The sequence below is a fragment of the Pipistrellus hanaki genome (assembly GCF_964339955.1).
Source record: "Pipistrellus hanaki genome assembly, chromosome: 7".
Lineage (NCBI taxonomy): Eukaryota > Metazoa > Chordata > Mammalia > Chiroptera > Vespertilionidae > Pipistrellus > Pipistrellus hanaki.
The window spans coordinates 32,128,781-32,147,526 of NC_140509.1; the positions used below are offsets into that span (position 1 = coordinate 32,128,781).

General features: G+C 38.8%; 1 protein-coding gene across 1 annotated transcript in view; it reads left to right on the forward strand.

Moving 5' to 3' along the window:
- CD109 (CD109 molecule) overlaps positions 1 to 18,047 on the forward strand; it is a 109,703-nt gene extending 91,656 nt beyond the window's left edge. The window contains exons 28-34 of the mRNA XM_084889227.1: positions 2,329 to 2,519; positions 3,036 to 3,191; positions 4,433 to 4,498; positions 7,347 to 7,489; positions 9,546 to 9,693; positions 11,407 to 11,509; positions 13,302 to 18,047. Coding sequence (XP_084745353.1) covers positions 2,329 to 2,519; positions 3,036 to 3,191; positions 4,433 to 4,498; positions 7,347 to 7,489; positions 9,546 to 9,693; positions 11,407 to 11,509; positions 13,302 to 13,474 — 980 coding nt within the window. The 3' untranslated portion in view covers positions 13,475 to 18,047. The remainder of the gene's footprint in view (positions 1 to 2,328; positions 2,520 to 3,035; positions 3,192 to 4,432; positions 4,499 to 7,346; positions 7,490 to 9,545; positions 9,694 to 11,406; positions 11,510 to 13,301) is intronic.
- Positions 18,048 to 18,746: the final 699 nt, after the last annotated feature.

An 18,746-nucleotide genomic window follows, 5' to 3' on the forward strand; every position in this document is an offset into this window, starting at 1 on the left:
GATTATGACATGGCCATGTTGCTTCTACTCTCCCTAAGAGTTCTCCAGAGAATTTTGGGGCATAGGTATTTTCTTCTTTTAGATATATACCCTACCAGATGTCACTTACCTTTGTAGTTCTCTGATACCACTGCTGGTTTAATGGCCTTGAGTGGTTTTTAAGACCTTGGTTTATGAGAGAGTTGGGTTCAAATTCTGCCTCTGCCACTCTCCTTTGTGAGATGCAGTTTCCTGAACTATGAAATTAGAGTGACATCAATTTAAGGGTTGCTGTGAAGATTAAATGAGGTAATGCACAATGCTTGCTGCACGGTACATATTTAAAAATGGCAACCACAATAGTAATTAATAGAAACACAAATGCCAAAAGAAAATGTTGTTAGTGAATTATGGATAGGATATATATATTTTTGAATGGGGACTATTTAGGGGCTATGGCAGGACAAACCCTACAGATGTTGTCACTTCCCAAATGGCCTCTACAGTCAGGGATTCAGGGTGTGCACGCACGCACGCGTGTGTGCGTGTGTGTGTGTGTGTGTGCTTGTGAATGTATAGATAGACATGAGGATGAGTGGACTGAAACAGAGCTGTTTCAAAGCTCTGTTAATTTAAGAAGGGATAACTGTAGAAAGTATTTTGAGACTTTTGAGACTGTAAAAAATATTGTATTATTATTATTACTAGAGTCCTGGTACATGACAATTCATGCCCTGGAGGATAGTCCCTCAGCCAGGCCTGCCCCTTCTCACACTCTGGGAGCCCTCAGGGGTGAGAGGCAACACCCCATCACACTTCTGCTGCTGCCATTGACGGCAGCACAAGCCTCAGCTGGCCCTGGTTACTTGAGCCTCGGGTGGCCCTGGGTGGCTGGACAGCCACAATCCAAGGCTTGCCTGTGCCTCAGTCGGATCCTGAGAGACTGGGCAACTGCCATTTGAGGCTTGCCTGTGCCTTGGGCTGGCCCTGGGTGACTGAGGGGCTAAGGGGACTGGGGACTCTGGAGGCAGGCATGCAGAGTGGCTGAGGGGACTGGCCACCACCATCTTGTGGCTGTGGACGCCACCATCTTTGAGAGCGTTTCAGTCAATTAGCATATTCCCTCCTTATTGGCTGTGGGTGCTGTCATCTTTGCAATAGTGTGAGGGTCAATTAGCATATTCCCTCTATATTAGATAGGGTTAGCGTTAATAGATTGAATCCTTATCACCTTGTTGTGCTGGGGATAAAGATTATTGCACAGAGGCTGAAGCAGTCCTTGACATTTCTTCTCTGCTTGCCTAGGGGATAGTTATTATATATTCCACCCAAGTGTAATCAACATCTAAACAGTAATATCTGAGGGGGAAGGCACCAGATAGGATGCTCCTCCAGGGGCTAGTAGAAATATCTCTAGGAAGATTATTTAGTTGGACAGCGTCCCTCATTTTTTCTTGAGGGCTTGGATTTTGAACTTATAGCACCAACTTTCAGATAATGAAGAAGGAGAGGTTTTCCAGAATAACAGAGCTGGTTAATGGCTGATTCCCACAGCAGAGTTCTTTCCAATGTATTCTAAAATATTTTTCTGATGGCCTGGTCAGAAAAGTTATGTACATTATTTTCTGGGATATAGTATGTTGTTTTTTTTCCTTTTATTTGTAGCTGTTGAGTCTAGAGCCAAACATATGGATATCTTTGGAAAAATACTTTCATCAAAGCATGCTCACATATAACCAACAGGGAAAGAATGAAAATGTGTGTGTCAGTCATTTAAAAAGTGACATAGAAGTACATGTTTATATCTGTGCATGCATGTGTGTGTTTAAATATATATGTTTTGTTTGGCATATATATACGCATATAAAGCAATAGAAATCATTTTATGTTAGCCAAGTAGAGCTTGGATCTGTGTAAGGATATTGAATGGTATAAAATGCAGTTTTTCTGTCATTGGTCATTCTGGCATTATTTTTCTCTTGCAGGAGACAAAATGCGGTGGGCTGTTTCTCTGTTTTCCGTGTCCATCACGGAAAATGATAGGTTCCTGAGTGGAGGAGCTGGGGATTAAGAAATTAGAGAAAGAAAGAAACAAGAAGGCAGAAATAGATTCATCAAGCTGGGTGCTAGGTGGGCGCCACCTCTCTGATGGAGAGGCAGCAAAGGCGACCCCCAAGCCACTCAGGTGTATTTAATAGGGTCAAAGGAGCTTATTTGCATTCTTAACTAGGTCCTAGCATTACTGGATTTACATATCTAGACCCGCCTCTGCTGACACCTGGACAAAGGTACTCTGCTGGTGCCTCAGGCTCAGCTGACAACTTAAAGAATGTCTATGTGTCTTCTCAGGTGGCTCTCTATACTGGGTGTCATCCGTGTCCGGACTTTCTGAGTCCTGGCAGTCCAGCTCGCTGGATATCCAAGTCTCAGCCTATGCGCTGCTTTCACACATCGTGCAGCATCAGGTTGCTGAGGGAATCCCGATTATGAGGTGGTTGAGCAGGCAAAGAAACAGCTTGGGAGGTTTTGCATCTACCCAGGTGAGTCATGACAGTTTTTAATTTATTATCCATCCATCCATCCATCCATCCATCCATCCATCCATCCATCCATCCGCCTGCCCGCCTGCCCGCCTGCCCGCCCATCCATCTATAGCTTTAGGAAGTATGTAGTTGCTTTTTTTCATGACTTCATGAAATTACTTAACAGTTTAAAAGTTAAGTAATGTAAGCCGAAGGTTTAAGTTACTCATTTTATTTTTTTCTTATCATGGATATAAACATCACCTTGGATATTTATAGGGAATAAATTAGTTCCCCGTCTGTATTAGCCATTTTTCCATCTGTGGTAACTGATAATGTAGATGGCGAGTTCTGTCCAGCCGATATTTTCTGAGCCTCTCAAGGAGATTAAAAAATGAATAAAGGAGACTTCCATTCTCAGGGAAGGTAGATGACTGTAGAGTTTAGGAGCGGGGGTCCTAAACATTACTGCATTTACTCCTGGAAGACCTTGACATATACTTATATGCACACATGGTTTTCTCTTCTCAACAGGACACCATTGTGGCCTTGAAGGCCCTGTCTGAATTTGCAGCCCTGATGAACACAGAAAGGACAAATATGCAAGTGACCATACTGGCGTCTGGTGTACGGAAACCTGTGAAGTTTCACATTGACCCACAGAACCTATTTTTCCTCCAGACGGCAGAGGTGTGGACAAGGGGTGGTTATTTAAAATTCTGTGGAGATGACTCCTTAGGGTAGAAAATGGTTTTATCGCTGTTCTGTTGACTTTAACAAGAACTTGTTCCCAGAGCTCTGTAGAGACTTGGAGGAAGGAGTATACTCCTTGGGTTGAATTTGCTGAGCTGGGGAAGGGAGAAGGGGATGAGAACTTTGAAAAGGAGAAAACATGGACACTGACATATTGGGACCAGAATGAATACCCATTGAGATACCATTCTTTGGAGGAATCATGCTCAATTTCTTTACATGTGCAACTGCACTTATTTCTCAAACCAACATGAAGAAGTAAGTTTCCTCCAGCAGATATTGTATTTTCCGGCGTATAAGACGACACTGTGTTCTAGTAAAAAGCCTGCTCAGATTGGCCAGAGTCAGAGAGGCGGTCTATTAAAAAAAGAACTGGTGTTGCCTCGGAAGTGGGGCGTAGTCTTATACAGCGAATATAGGCCTAAACCTATGTTTTAACTGTAAAATTAGGGGGTCGTCTTATACGCCGGAAAATACGGTACTTTCACTCCTTTTGTACACATGATAAAACAGGCTGAGAGAGGTTAAGAACTTGCTCCTAAAACAATAGAGCTACCACTTGAACTCATGGTTTCAAAGATCGTGTTCTTTTCAGCTGCCCCACCTGGCCTCATTAGAGAATTGATAAAACCAGTAATAGAATTCTTACTTTGAAAGGGAAAAAAGGCCTATGCTAGACCCTAACCTTATCCCCCAGGGTAACCTTGTGGAAACTTGAGGGTAATGGATGAAGGTAATAATTTCAAGGCTGGAAATGGAGGAAGAGGGGTTATGGCAAAGGAAAAGAAGGAGTAAACTTAGTCATAGGCAATGAGGGTGTGTCACTGGGTTCCAGCATGACCAAGGGATTAGGCACTGACTAAGGGAGGTCAGCGGAGAGAGCTGGCTTGTCTCTTGTCTTTCCCCTTACAGAAGGGCAGACTATCCCTAGTGCTAATGTGCTTTTCTGAAGGGCAGAGGTGAGGGTGTGTGAAGAGTAGGTGCTGCTTTCTCTAATTCACCTCTATCATGGTTGACCCATAGCTTTTGATGTGTGAGGCCCCGTAAAGTTCTTAAGCTTCGCACAGATTGCTCACTCTGTATTCCTAATGAGGAATCACACTGACCTCTTGTGCTACTTGGAAGGACCTAGATATGGAAAATTAGCTTTATTCTCTTTCTCCCCCACCTTTATTCAGCTTGCTGTGACAGATCCTATCGAAGTTAATATTTCCGCAAATGGTTTCGGATTTGCTATGTGTCAGGTATGTGATAATATTTGGTTTTGTTTGGTTAAATATGACTTGGTATAACAATTCTTTGGTTTGGGTACTGCTAAATCTTTAATTTAGACAATGTATAGAATCCTTAATGATTCATTTATATGATTTAGGCAAGATAAATCACTATTAGAGATGTTATTAACTGGAAATTAACAGCAACTCTGTGGATTGATAATCTCTATTGGATAAATATTTCTTGGTTATTATATGTAGCTTGAAGTGAGGATGGAAATCCTCCAACACTCTTCCTGTGAATTGTTGGAAACTCCCACATTGTTTTATGAAAATAGAGCTCAGAATTTTAATGCTATGACTTGATAAATAAATATGAATTTTACTTACAACTTAATATTCATCAAACAACATAAAGGTCAACATGGCATTACAAATAATTGACCCAAAGATAGGATATATGTCCTGTACTAGAGCATGATATGGTTAATGCTCTGGTACAGGAAGAAAATCCAAAGAAATCTACCTTTAACATGCAATAGGGATTAGAATAAAATGAAAGTAGCATGAAAAATACAGGATGAAATATAGGATGAAATAATTATTATACTAAATAATACACAAAAATCATAGGAACTAAAAATAATTTCATTAGAAACCCAATACAATATATGATAGTGTACTTGATTAGAAAAACAAGCCAACAAATCCTGAAAAATTTACTGAAAAAGTAAAAAGAAAAAAAGAAAAAAGAAAAAAAAAAAGGCTATTATAGAGAAAATGGACTTTTTAAAAAAACAGGACAGTTGTTCTAGACAAGAGAGCAGATATGCTTGCAATATATTTGCTAAGTAAGGCAGAAGCTCAGGTATAATTTAGGAACTTCCAAATAATTCTAAGATTAACTTTTCTGATACTCAGAACAAGGGAATGTTTTTTAAAAATCAAGGAAAAATGTTCACAGTTAAAAGAAATGGTATTAAATGAAAAAAATTGAAAGAAAAAAGAGTAAAGAGTTTATATTGGTCTTTACTAACAAAGACCAGGTAAAAATTCTCATTCCTAAACTATCTTTCAATGCAAACATTAAATCTGAAAGTAAATACACAGGATATTTTAGATACAATTGAAAAATTACATAAGTATACTTAAGTCTCCAACTTGGTTGGAACTCATTCTTGATAAACCAAATGTAGACAAATTCCTTAAGCCAAGTGATTTTTACTTGAGGTTTGAAGGGCACAGCAGTAAATATGGCACCTACTGGTCAGAATGTTCATCAGTCCTATGTCTTTATCAACATGCAGAAAACAAAAGGTAGGGACCAATAGGCACTGCTCATGATGGAGAAAAACATTGCAAAAAGAAGGTCACACTGGAATAAATGTTGAGATTTCCTTTAGTTGGTATTTTTCTAAGGGCCCTGGAAAAAGAATGGCAAAAAAACCCCTCTCAATTTTACAGTAAATGTTAACTTCTTTTGAGTAATAAAAGGCTAAGCTGTTGGAAATAAGCTGCAAGATCTTTTGAAGTTCTCTGAGTGAGCAGTTGAACTTTATTGTGGGCCAAACATAAACCTTAATACTTAGTTATAGGTGGCATTACTTATGTCCCAGAGGTCAAATTTAATAGTCCTTGTTTGTGTCCTGGTGATATTGGTTCTTAAAGGACAATTGCATGCCACTGGAAGAGGGATGATGAAAACAATAGAGATCATTTCTCCAAAGTTATGAAACCATTCCTTCAACTGTTTCAAAAATACTCTATAATTTTAGTTGTAGTTAAAGAAAGAGTTGGAGAATTTCTAGGGTGAGAAAACAAGAATGGCGAAGGGGATGAAGGGTTTGAGCTAGGAGTGGCAGAATGAAAAGTTGGAAATCTTAGGTTTAAAAGATAAAGGCTCAGAGAAAGGATTTTTAATAGTATATACATCCACAATGGGTACTAGAGATTTAATTCTCTGTGTGAGTGTGATTTAAGTATAATCAGAAAAAAAAATACAACTTACATAGCAATAAGGAAGGCTTATGAACCTTGGATCAAAAAATGTGGAAGAGGTAAAAACTTTAGATTTTAGTACAACTGTGGCATGAGGCAGGCCTAGAAAATTTTCCCAAGCTTCTGATCTTAGGATCCATTTGAATAAAACACTGGTTTTACTCCCCAGTGTCCACAAAGCACCTCACATTATTGCAGACGCCGAGTATGTATATGCTGAAAAAGACCCAGTTGACTTGAAAGCAGTTATTTATTTTATCATCTCTGAAAAATATATGATTAAAAACAAGGCTCCTGAGCAGTTGAATAGGTTTCTGTCCCACCAAGGCTCTTAGATGTTTTAGTTTTGCTTTATCTTAGAGTTTCTAAGGTTTCAGTGTGTGAAAGATGACTTCAGTTGGGCAGCAGAGTTTAGAAATTTGTGAACACTCTCAAGAAAGTTGGCAATAGCTGTTTCTCTCTCTCCTCCCCAGATCCCTTTCACTCTCTGAAACTCAATGGAAAAAAATATCCTTGAATGAGTATTAAAAATAATAATAATAAAGAGAGAAAGTTGGCAATAGTTTCACTTTCTCCCAATAGGGAATGTTTTACATTCTTTGAAAAAAACAATACCCATGACTATCATTCATGATAGTCTATGACAGTTGTTTTGGAATGTTAGCAAACTTTTCTCAGCTTTAAAAATCACTGCTTCTAAACTTTCATAACAGTGTTTGTTACTAATGAGACTTTGTTAGCTAGTAAAACTAAATTTTTTTCTAGGTTGGAGACTGTGAATGTAGTTGAGAATCATTTAGAAAATTCCTAACATTTAGAAAACATAATGATGGTAATTTATTGCTAATTTGTTGTTAATGCCAATTTGTTATTTTTGCAGCTAAATGTTTTTTATAATGTGGAAGAGTCAGAGTCCTCCACAAGACAAACATCATTCCTAATTAAACAAGCCTTTGACTTAGATGTTAATGTAAAAAATAATAAAGATGATATCAATCATGTGGATTTGGATGTATGCACAAGGTTAGTATCTGTTTAACTCTCCTCTTTCTTCTTTAAAAAAGAAAAGATTTGAAGATTTAATTATTTATGGATATCTAACTATATTAATACAGAAGGAGTTACATTGAACAAAGATTTGTTATGTATAATATTACATTTTAGACTTCAAACTAGACATGTGTGAACTGCTAATAATATTTATGCATTTCTCAACGAGTCCAACATTATTTACAAGTTTTCTTTGTACTTATAGGAACTTTGCATGGAAAAATTTATTAAAACTCAGGTCTAATTGATGAAACTGGAAATTAACCAATCATGTTTAATACACTCAAATTGGTTATTTCTTGTTGGTAGTAATTTTTATAGTAAGCAATTTTTCCAGGTTCATATGTAGTGTTCAGTGTTATTTTAAAAAAAAAGTTTTGTTAATCCTCACCTGAGGATATTTTTTCATTGATGTTTAGAGAGCGTGGAAGAGAGAGGGAAAGACAGAGAGAAACATGGATGTGAGAGAAAACATATCAATTGGTTGCCTCCTGCATGAGCCCTGACCAGGGTCCAGGCCAGGGAGGAGCCTGCAACCAAGGTACATGCTCTTGACTGGAATCAAACCTGAGACCCTTTGATCCAAAGGCCGACACTCTGTCCACTGAACCAAACCAGTCAGGGTGAGTGTTATACTTTTAACTAAAAATTTCCTAAGAGCAGTCAAGTTCAATGAAGATAGTGAAAATATTCCAATTTAGAAGGTCTTCACCGTGGATAACTAGGCACTTATAGCTTTTGGAAGTACATGCAAGGTTTTTGTAAAACTGATTTGTATCCAAAGTGTCTGAGAATCTTGTTAATAATAAGGAAAAAAGCTCCACACAAGTTTGAGAGCAGCTCCTTTAGGAAGTTCTTTTTAAAATTATTTTTAAATTTTATTTAAAAAAGCATTGTTCATTGATTTCAGAGAGGAAGGGAGAGGGAGAGAGAGATAGAAACACCAATGATGAGAGAGAATCATCGACTGGCTGCCTCCTGCACGCCCCCTTCTGGGGATCAAGCCCACAACCCTGGGCATGTGCCCTGACCTGGAATCCAACCAGTAACCTCCTGATTCATTGGCCACTACTCAACCACTGAGCAACACCAGCCAGGCAGAAAGTTCTTGAATCAAGAGACTTTACAGTTGGGATGGCTGAGCCAGCTGCAGTCAGAGTCGTACTGGATGGCTTTTCCACCGGTCATTAGTTCGTTGCTCTAAAAAAGCAAGATTTTCTGCCAGCCCTGCTGGGGTTTGCTGCGGGAAAGGACACCAGGAACTCACTTAACGATGCTGTGATCCTTTCATGTCGGAGGCACTCTCCTTCCCATAACCACGCTGGGCTCCTTCTGCTCCAAACAGAAAGCTCTCGCCAGGTCTTCATTTTAGAAAAATATTTACTTTAAAGGAGACAAACGTTATTGGTGCCCAGGTGCTTTGATGCTGACATTGTGCACAGCAGTGTGAGGGAACGAGGCCGTGTGAGAAAGCTTTCCGAGGCTTGTCACTGTCTCCAGGTGGCCAAAGAAAACACAAAAATGTGCTCCAAGTGTGCGGGAGAACAAAGGGGAGGATGTAAAACCGGACGAAGGCAGGGTTGTTAAAGAGCTGGCCCGGCTCTGCTGCGAAGTGGCCAGAACGATGTGTCAGTCCTGGCTCCCTGCGGGAACCCTTCGGGCTGTCAGCTTCTGAGACAATGAACGCTGCGGTTCAGTTTGGAGTCGCCACTCGAAAACAGAGTCACCTGCTGAACGGGCACCTAGGTTGTACCTGTCACACCCTACCCAGGCCTGTTCCTTGGCAGGCAGGCATTTCGCACTGTCTGCGAGGTGAACCCCTTTCTACCATTATGCCTCCTGTGGTTGAGAGTGGATACGGATTTCACACCTGGAAGGAAAGGATTACCTGTTTTACCTTTTTCCTGCTGTGATTTTTATTGGAACGAAATGGTAATGTTTGAAATGACACTTGGCCGTTTTAACTTTTCTACGATGATAGTGTGCCCCCAGCTTTCGGTTTTTCTTCCTTCCTCTCCTTTCAATGTAGGTTTTTGGGCCCAGAAAGAAGTGGTATGGCCCTCATGGAAGTGAACCTGCTCAGCGGTTTTACTGTGCCTCCAGATGAAATTCCTCTGAGCGAGACGGTGAAGAAAGTGGAGTGGGATCAGGGGAAACTCAACCTGTACTTGGATTCTGTAAGTAGTGAAACCTGTTTCATAGTGGTGACCATTGACAGAGCCTCCACCTCCATCTCTTGTGTTCAGAGTCTCCCTTACTTTGCGCATGTTTTCTTTAAGTTGTTATTTCAGCGTTTTGTGTCCCTGAGTGACTTTAACACAGCAACTTTATATTTGTTTTCATTAAAAAGACATCATGGTAGAATTAGTTTAATTAAAAGGTATTGCTGTTAATGATGACCCCCATGAAAGTATTGATAACCAAATCATTATTTCATGCCAGATGTAAAATAAATAGATAAAAACTGCCACATTAGAATTTTAAAAATTAAGTCCAGATCTCACTTTGAGAATCCCTCTCCTACCTCAGGGAATTGCTAAACGTATTTGTTTAAATGCTGATGATGAAAGCTTTAATTACATGTTTTAAAATGCTTTTATGAAGCTTTTAATAAATCCCAAATGGGTTAATATTCCTGCATTGATGTCAGGTGCTTACATAATAAAAGAATATTTTCAGAGGTTTGGTCTTTATGTGTAATTATTACATAACTTTCATACATACTTCCCATTGCTGTATGAAAATCATGGATCCAAGAATAAGGTGCATAAAATATGTGAGAATAATGTAAGTGAAGAATTTAAGACTCTACTTATGTCTCAAAACCGCTGGTCTGTAAGTTTATTCTTTTCTTCTAAAACCTATATGAAATTCATAGTTTGAATTGAAATTGAGTTCTAAGTGTTTTTTAGGATTTCATGTTACATGGGGGAATATGTATGTTTCTTATTCCAGTTTTGCCAAATATAAATCAGACATATATTGCTTTAGCAATATATCTACTTTTAAAAAGCTAGTTCTTGAATGTTCTCATTGTTTTGAGACTTCAAAAGTCACTCTGGTTAAAAACCTGTTAAAATGAATTCGGGGTCTCTAGGATTCTGTTGCTGTTCAGGAATTTTCATATACTAAATAACTCCCTGAAAGCCACCGGCCTGATTTAGAACTTGAAGAACAAACTTAAGGTTTTTATTTAATAACATAATTGATTTTGAAGTTTGTCCTATACCTGAGATGTTCTTGTTAATAGTTATCTTGATTTGAGTGTCCAGAATGTTTTGACAGATTTATTTGAATTTCTGTTGATGATGGAACGTCTGAAGGCATTTATCAATTTTAGATTCCTTAACCAGTTTTCTTTGCCAAATTGGCATAAGCCGTCCCTCTTAGAAGCAAGGAGGCTGGCCTTTTGTACTTCCTATCAGTCGTTGGCTGTGGGGTGCTCCGCCTACCCGGTGTACCCGCCCACCCCAGGGTTACCTCCCTCACCGGGAGACGTGGCTCCTGTGAGCTGAGGGCCTTTCTCCAGACGAGGGGGTGCTGTGAGCTCTGAGCAGGAACTGCTGTGGGTGCACTGCCTGAGACAGGGGGGCTGGGTGAGGCACCAGGGCCTCAGAGCATTTGGCCTTGGGATTGCTGCTTGACCACTCAGTCTCTATCCCTCTCAGCAAAATGGAAGTGAGAACAATACCTGTCCTGTAAGGATAGTTTATGATTAAATGAGAGATAATTTATATAAAGTGCTTACCAGAGTACAGGGCCTGTAGAAGTGCTCCCTGAATGTTAGTTTCTGTATCTGTTTCCTAAAATGATAAGGAAAAGAAATATCTTTTACTTTTTTATGAACACATAACCTGCCATTTTCTTAAAAGTCTTTTGTGTTTTTCAAGGTAAATGAAAGCCAGTTCTGTGTTGCTATCCCTACTGTGAGAAACTTTAAAGTTTCAAATATAAAAGATGCTTCTGTGTCCATAGTGGATTACTATGAACCAAGTAAGTGAGTTCTGAGTTCCTGTTACTTTAGGAGTTAAGCTAGATACCCACCTATCCATCCCTTCATTCATTCACTCACTCATTAATTCAGTTATTCAAAGTGCTCACCAACTGAATTGGTTATGTGGTGGGGGGTATTGTTAGGGGAAGTGTAGGAGGCAGGGGAGCAGAAGGTAAGCTTTCATTTAAATGAAGACAACTGATCATTTACAACACATGTGTCAAACACAAGGCCCGCGGGCCAAATCCAGCCCGCCAGGCCTTGCAATGTAGCCCGCACCGCGTTGTCATCATTGCACTCCGCTGTCAGTTTATGACATTGTCAGTTTATGACTGTTCAGTAAACCATTCGGCCCGCGATTTAGGCTGGATTTTAGATTTTGGCCCCTTCTCTGATTGAGTTCGACACCCCTAATTTACAAGGTCCTTGTGGGGCATTTTGGGGAACCAATTTTTTTCTGCCAGAAGGATGGGCTATGCCATGAAGACTCAAGGATAGTACCTAGTTATCCAACTTTGTTATTTAACCTGCAAAATTTCCCAATTGATGTTTCTTAGGTGTGTGGAGAACAATTTCAACCTTTAAGAAACAAAAGAGGTTCAGTCTATGTAAATTTATTTTTGTGTGTGGAAAACAATTTATTTGAGGGGCACATTTTTAAAGGAATATTTGGGAAGGATCAGAGTTTTAAAAGCCTACCATCTCATTTTTGAAAATCCTAAAGTTAGAAAACATATTTATAACATTAAAAAATTAAATAGTCAGGAAGAAATTTGAATATAGAATATTTTTGAAAATTATAAATTTTTTTTTTATAATTTTCAAAAATATTCTATATTCAAATTTGTTTCATAATGAGTTCATTAGAGTGTTATAAGTGCTTTATATAGTTTGTTTCATACTAGCTTATCCTATAAAATTTATCAAAGCTGAGTACTTTTTAGAGATTATGTTCTCAATGTTTTAGAGCAGCAATTTTCATTTTTTTTCATCTCATGGCACACATAAACTAATTACTAAAATTCTGCAGCCCTCCCAAAATAATTTTTTTTGCTGATCTGACAAAAAAAAAATAGGTATAGTTTTGATTCATTCACATTGGACAGCTATGGGTGTATTAACTGTTGTCCTTTCTTATTTGGCAATGTAAGGAAAGGATGACGGTCAGTGCCCTGGACTCAATAGAGAGGTATTGCATGTTTTAAAAATTCTTGCAGCACACTAGTTGGAAAATCACCGTTTTTAAAGCATTGAAACAAGGCATTGCATAAGTGGAGTTTTCTTCATAGTTTTGTAATTTTAAATAAAGCCCTTGGTAAATATCTTGTTTCTGTTTTTAAAAAAATTAATTTATTTTTCAGTTATAGTTAACACACAGCATACATATCTCTTTTCAGTAGTTCTCATGATCAGAACTTTACTCCAGTGCACAGTCATATCGCCCTAAAAGAAACTCTGGAGGAGGTGAAACAACCCTCAACTGAAAGTCTTTCAGTTTCCACGAAGCTCCAGGGCGCGTGCCCTGCAGCAGGCAGCAGCAGCCATGCTCTCTGTCCCAGCCGGCAACTGCTGGTGGTGCACGGATTGGACCGAAAGCTCTGTTTGCCACTTGGATCTGGTTAGCCGTGTGGGCCCCTCTGGAGCCTTTGAGTTGTTTCCTGTAAAGAAAAAATAGAATTATAGGGAGAATGGAAAACTCAGGGAAGCGTATTGAAATGCTTTTAAGTTTTGGCAACGCCAGCGTTTCCAAACAAAGGCGACGTGTAAACCGATGTCCTCCTCTTTGAACAGGGAGATGCGCAGTGAGAAGCTACAACTCCGAAGCGAAGCTGTCCTCCTGCGACCTCTGCGGGAACGTGGGGGGCTGCCACTGTGAGAGCCGCGCGCCGGCCTCCCTCCATCGCCCGCCAGTCCTTTTTGTTTTCTGTCTTCTGCTTCTGTTCTCTTTGCAGCGTGTGCTGTGACTTAACCTTTGAAGGGCTCCGTGGAACCCACTTCCAGGTCACCTGTGATTGTCTTAATGTCATAATCCGATGTTGCTTCAGACTATTTTGTGAAACAATTTTTTTTCTTTTCTTTTTAGCGGGGTTGAGGGGGATGAGCAGGCCTTAGTATGGATGGCTGCATAGATTTCTCCACCTGCCTTCCGTGTGCAACAAATTGGAGAATGATTGCAGCTGTGAACTTTATTTCCCCCCTCTTTGAGATATGTTAGGGTTTTGGAGGAGGTGTTGTTTTCTCCAGAATAAATGTGTCATTTTAGATCCATTCTTCTTTTCGTTTTCCAGAGGAAATGAGGTGCTTCAGACTTGTGAAACACCAGTCTTTCCTTCAGTATTGTTAACCTAAAAATAAAAGGCCAAAGCTAGAGGCATCAGCATTTATTTGAGATTAAAAAGGAATAGTTACTCGGAAAGCACTGATTCAGGCACAGAAGCCCAGAGAGTGTTCGGGTTAGGAGACAAAAACAAGGGGTATGTATGGGAAAGGGAAGATTCTTATTAAAAGGAAGATGCTTCTGTTGGTGCAGAGAAGCTAACCTAGTGACGTTTAATTCTGAACAATGTTTTTAATTTTCAGTTCCGTAGCCATCTGTGTGGTAGTCACAATAGCTGCTTCCTTGCGATCCTTGCAGACACAAGGCCGCTGTAGTTTAGTTTGCCCCGTTTTAATACTCCAGAGGTGGGAGGCATCAGACTTGCAAGGCAGCTCCTTTGGGATGGCAGCTCTGACTCCATTTCAAAGTAGCTTCATTCATATTATTTTTTAGTTATAAAGACGAATTTCCTGAGAACTGGGAGAAAATAACCAGAAGGAGGAGCTAGTTCTGTTCCCTTCCTTAACACTACTCCCAGCCCATCCCACCGCCATGGTCTCTGGGCCACCTTTGTCATTGCATATCACATCCCTCTTTTTCCAATGTAGATGGTGATTTTTTAAAAATTTTTATAAAAATGTTGTTTTTCCACTCCAAATGTAACCATATACCACATACCTTTACTCTTCCTCTGCTTGTCTCCTGGAGAGAAGAATGGGAAAGGGAGGGTGCTTTCCTGTGCTTTGTGGTGGGGGCAGTGGCAGAGGTGTGCACAGAAAACTGCCCGAAGGGGTCCTGGGTGTGCTGTCTCCTTCTCACGTCCCCAGCCCACACGCTGGCTCTGTTTCAGGAGGAGGGTTGGAGAGCGTTGCAATATTTGCCTCATGAGACTTAGACTAGAAGGTCCTAGGCCAGGAGGCACAAGCTTTGTTAGCAATAGAGCGTGGTAAGCCAGGGCTATGACAAAATCGTCGATAAGTCATGGCTGGGGGACCGCTCTGGTCTGCGAAAGCAGCTGAGGTTTGCCAGGGACCAGAGTTGTGGTGTGATGGCTGAAATGAAGTATGTAGGTCATTGCCGGGGACCTGCCTGAGGGCCAGACTGCCGGCCATCTGGGGACATCTGATGCTTGCTGAGAATCATTAAGAAGTTTCCTGAATTTTGAGCACCTGGGTCATAATATTCATTTATCTGGATGAAATCTTTAAAGAATTCCTTTCCTATTTTTTTCTCTTTTCTCTCCTTCCTCTGTCTTACTTCCTTTCTCTTCTTTCTTTCTAGTTCCCCTTTTAAATATATTTTAAAAAAATACTAGCTATATAAAAAACAAATGAAAGAACTTTTACTAAGTCTAAAGAAATGTTTTAACATTACTGTTTAAGTCCATGGCACATCTCTCAAGTGGACCTGAGAAAAATAATTGCCATGGGCTCCAGAGAGTCTGCATTACAATATTTTCAACTGTTTAAAAATAAATCTGTCAAAAGTAAAGTATGCAAATATATCCTTTAAAAGAAATTTCAAAGAGAATTTTATTTTTGTGTGAATTTTAAGAAAGTGTAGTCGAGTGCATGTTCATGTATTATTGCTTATGGATATTTTGGATACCAAAGTAGAAATCACCAGCATTTAGTGCTTTAAAGTTTGAGAGGTCTATGGAGACAGAGCAGTTAAATAATTTTCCTGTGTTTGTTTCCAAGTGGGAAAAAGTTCTGTCACACATTTAAACACTCTGATCTAGAATAAGCATTGTTATATGTAACTAGAGGACTGGTGCATGAATTCGTGCACGGGTGGGTCTGGCCAGCCCACCCCAATAGAGCCATTGGGTGGGCAGGTCAGGGGGAGGGGCCACAGGCAGTTGGTTGGCAGGCCCGGCCCCCTGGTCAAACTCCTGGTTGAACTCCTGGTCAGGAATTCCTGGTTGAGGGGACAATTTGCATATTAGCCTTTTATGGTATAGGATTAGATATCACATGTGTGGGCCTCCTGTATGGTGTAATGAAGCTAGCAATGGGTGGTGGTGGAAGGTGGGTTGACAAAGGTACCTCCTACCCTGCCCTGCTGACCATCAATACCTTATATTCTTCTGTGAACAATTTATACTTAACTTTGAGTGCAATATGTTAGAAAACCCTATAATGGACAGGCCAGTGGAAGATAGTTTGAATCTTTTTTTATTTTATCCTCACCTGAGGATATTTTTTATTGCTTCTAGAAAGGAAGGGAGAAAGGAAGGAAAGGAAGAAAGGAGGGGAGAGAAACATTGATCCATTGCCTTCCATAACCTGCAATCTTTTGATGCATAGGATGGTGCTGCGACCAACGTAGCCATGGGGCCCAGCTTTGAATATTTTTTAAACCGTATTTCCTCATTTACAAACTAGGACTTCCTCTTTCATGTCTCAGAGGACTTGCCTGCTACATGCCATGGGTTTGCATGAAAAGTGATTAAAAAGCCACAGAAATAAGGAGAAAGGAGGACACATAGTAGTGAAAATTAATGGTATAGACTATTTTCTTCACATGCAATGTGTAATATTAAAAACTCACCTTACCAGTAAGTTTGCTTATGCTGACTTAAATTCCATTTAGAATGCCATCAATTTCAAATAAGGAACTAATTTAAAGGTCCCCGCCCCCCCCCCCCTTTTTTTTTTTCATGGACTGGGAGCCTTATTAAGTAACACCAGCATTCCTCACTTCCAGTTTTGAGTGACAATGGTTCCAGAGACTGAATGTTGGGAAAACTAGTAGTGAAACAATTCAAGAATAGAACAATGCTTTTATATTTGTTTTCACCATCTTACTACCTATTGTACTTTATGTTTTCCATATGTTCTAACAATAATATCTTTGTTTTTGTATGTTGATTAGAGTAAAATTCAAGAAGCATTGTGCTAATATAAAATCCAGATATATCTATCACCCAACAGTTTTTTACTTCTTTATGCAATACCATATCCTACATGTGGAAATTTTTAGAATTGTAGATAGCATAATACTCCCTGCTCCCATTCTTTTGAACCTGGATATAGTTATTTTTTTAAAAGTTATGTTTATCCCTAACTTCTGTTTATATTAAGTATAGTTATTAATAGTCTGACCATATAACACCACTTATCTTTATGTCGATATAATTCATTTATTTCATTAAACATTTCTGGCTGTCCTATGATATTTAAAAAATTGAAGCTATGATTTATTTGGGCCATTTAAAAAAGAAGCCATCTTATTAACCTGTTGGCATATAGTCTGAAGTTGTTTGTGACAGCCTTACTTTTTATAATTTGAGTAACTGAAGTATTAACACTGATTTCTATAAAAATATGTTGTAAATAACTCCTTGACAAGGTTTCTTAACATAAGGACAGTAATATTTTGAGCTTGCCAAGTGCTACTATGGGTCCAAGTGCCATTGTATATTTATTCTTGGGTGCATTATTTTCTTGCACATTGTGAATCTGAGACACTTATAGTAAGTGGATTCACTCTTGGATATGCTTCAGAATCTTTTATACTCTCCATAGAGGCTTCTGTTAAACAGAAGAGCATGTTCTTCATTTTCCTTTGTTTTCAACTTACAATAAAGCATAATGCTTGTAGGAACTTAACATTTTTCTATTTTCTATTCAAATGATATTTATGTTAATATTAAGTATCTTAAGTTACATTTGGAGTAATTGGAGTTGCAATTATTTTTACCTCTACTTTGAACAGAGGTCTGTTGTTTTACTTCAGGAAACTAAATATTAACTATACATTTTTTATTAAGTACATATCAGTGGGAGTAGGCTTGTTTCAAAATTATTTCTAGCCAATGAATTTTGTTTTCGTGTGCCTCATCTAAATACAGTGCCGCATTGCATCATTATCTTTAGATTTATCTTTAATAGCTTCAATAAAGTATGGCTGTATCCTGATCCTCAGGCCTTTATGTTTTGGATTTTTAGGAGGTTGCATTGATATTGGTAGAGTCAATTTCTTATGAACACAGGAAGGTTTATAACATTTTGCTCCTAAAGCTCCTATTTTGAGAAGCTGTTTTGCATATGTGTTAAATACTGTTGAAATGAAGCATTATTTTCCCAGAAACGAAAGCTTTATATATTGATCAAGGTAATTCTAAAAGTTTAAATTTTAAATGTTATTTTATTGTTAATTGTACTCTATTATGTATTCAATAAAAATCATGATTTATCAATAAAAAATTAAAATGCCCATCTATTATCAGTGTTCTTTATATTTTAACTTAAATCATCTTTATAGCACATCTGTAAACATGTTTAGTTGTGAGAAGTGGATTGTCTGAGAGTAGGTTAGAGTTGGCATTATTGAGAGATAAGAGTTAGACATGAATAAGGTGAAGGAGACTTGATCATGAACCCCCTTCACTTTCTTCCTCATTCTTAGTGTTTGGTATTGGAATGGGGTTCATAATCCCCTAATAATATCAATTAATTTAATATGATTAATTTAATGCCATCCTTACACAATAAATCATCATTAGAGTCACTGGACAGATATTTAGATTAAAAAATAAATCTATATCTCAATTCTAGGAAGCTTAGTTTGGAGATTACAAAAGATGTAGTCATTACTTACTGAAAATATCTATAATGGTAGTTTCTAATCTTGTTTTACCATAAGACTCCCATAAAAAACTTGGTTTAGAGGAGAAACCAAGATGGTGGCATAGATAAACACCTGAACTTACTGCCTCACACAACAAATTCAAAACTACAACTAAAAGACAAAACGGACATCATAAAGAACCACAGAAAGGCTGGCTGAGTGGAAATTCTACAACTAGAAAGAAAGAGAAAACCACACTGAGACTCAGAGGAGCTGTGGAAGTAAAGTGCAGAGGCACAGAGGTACAAGAGCGTGTGGAGAGGGCTGGCAACTGAGTACATGGC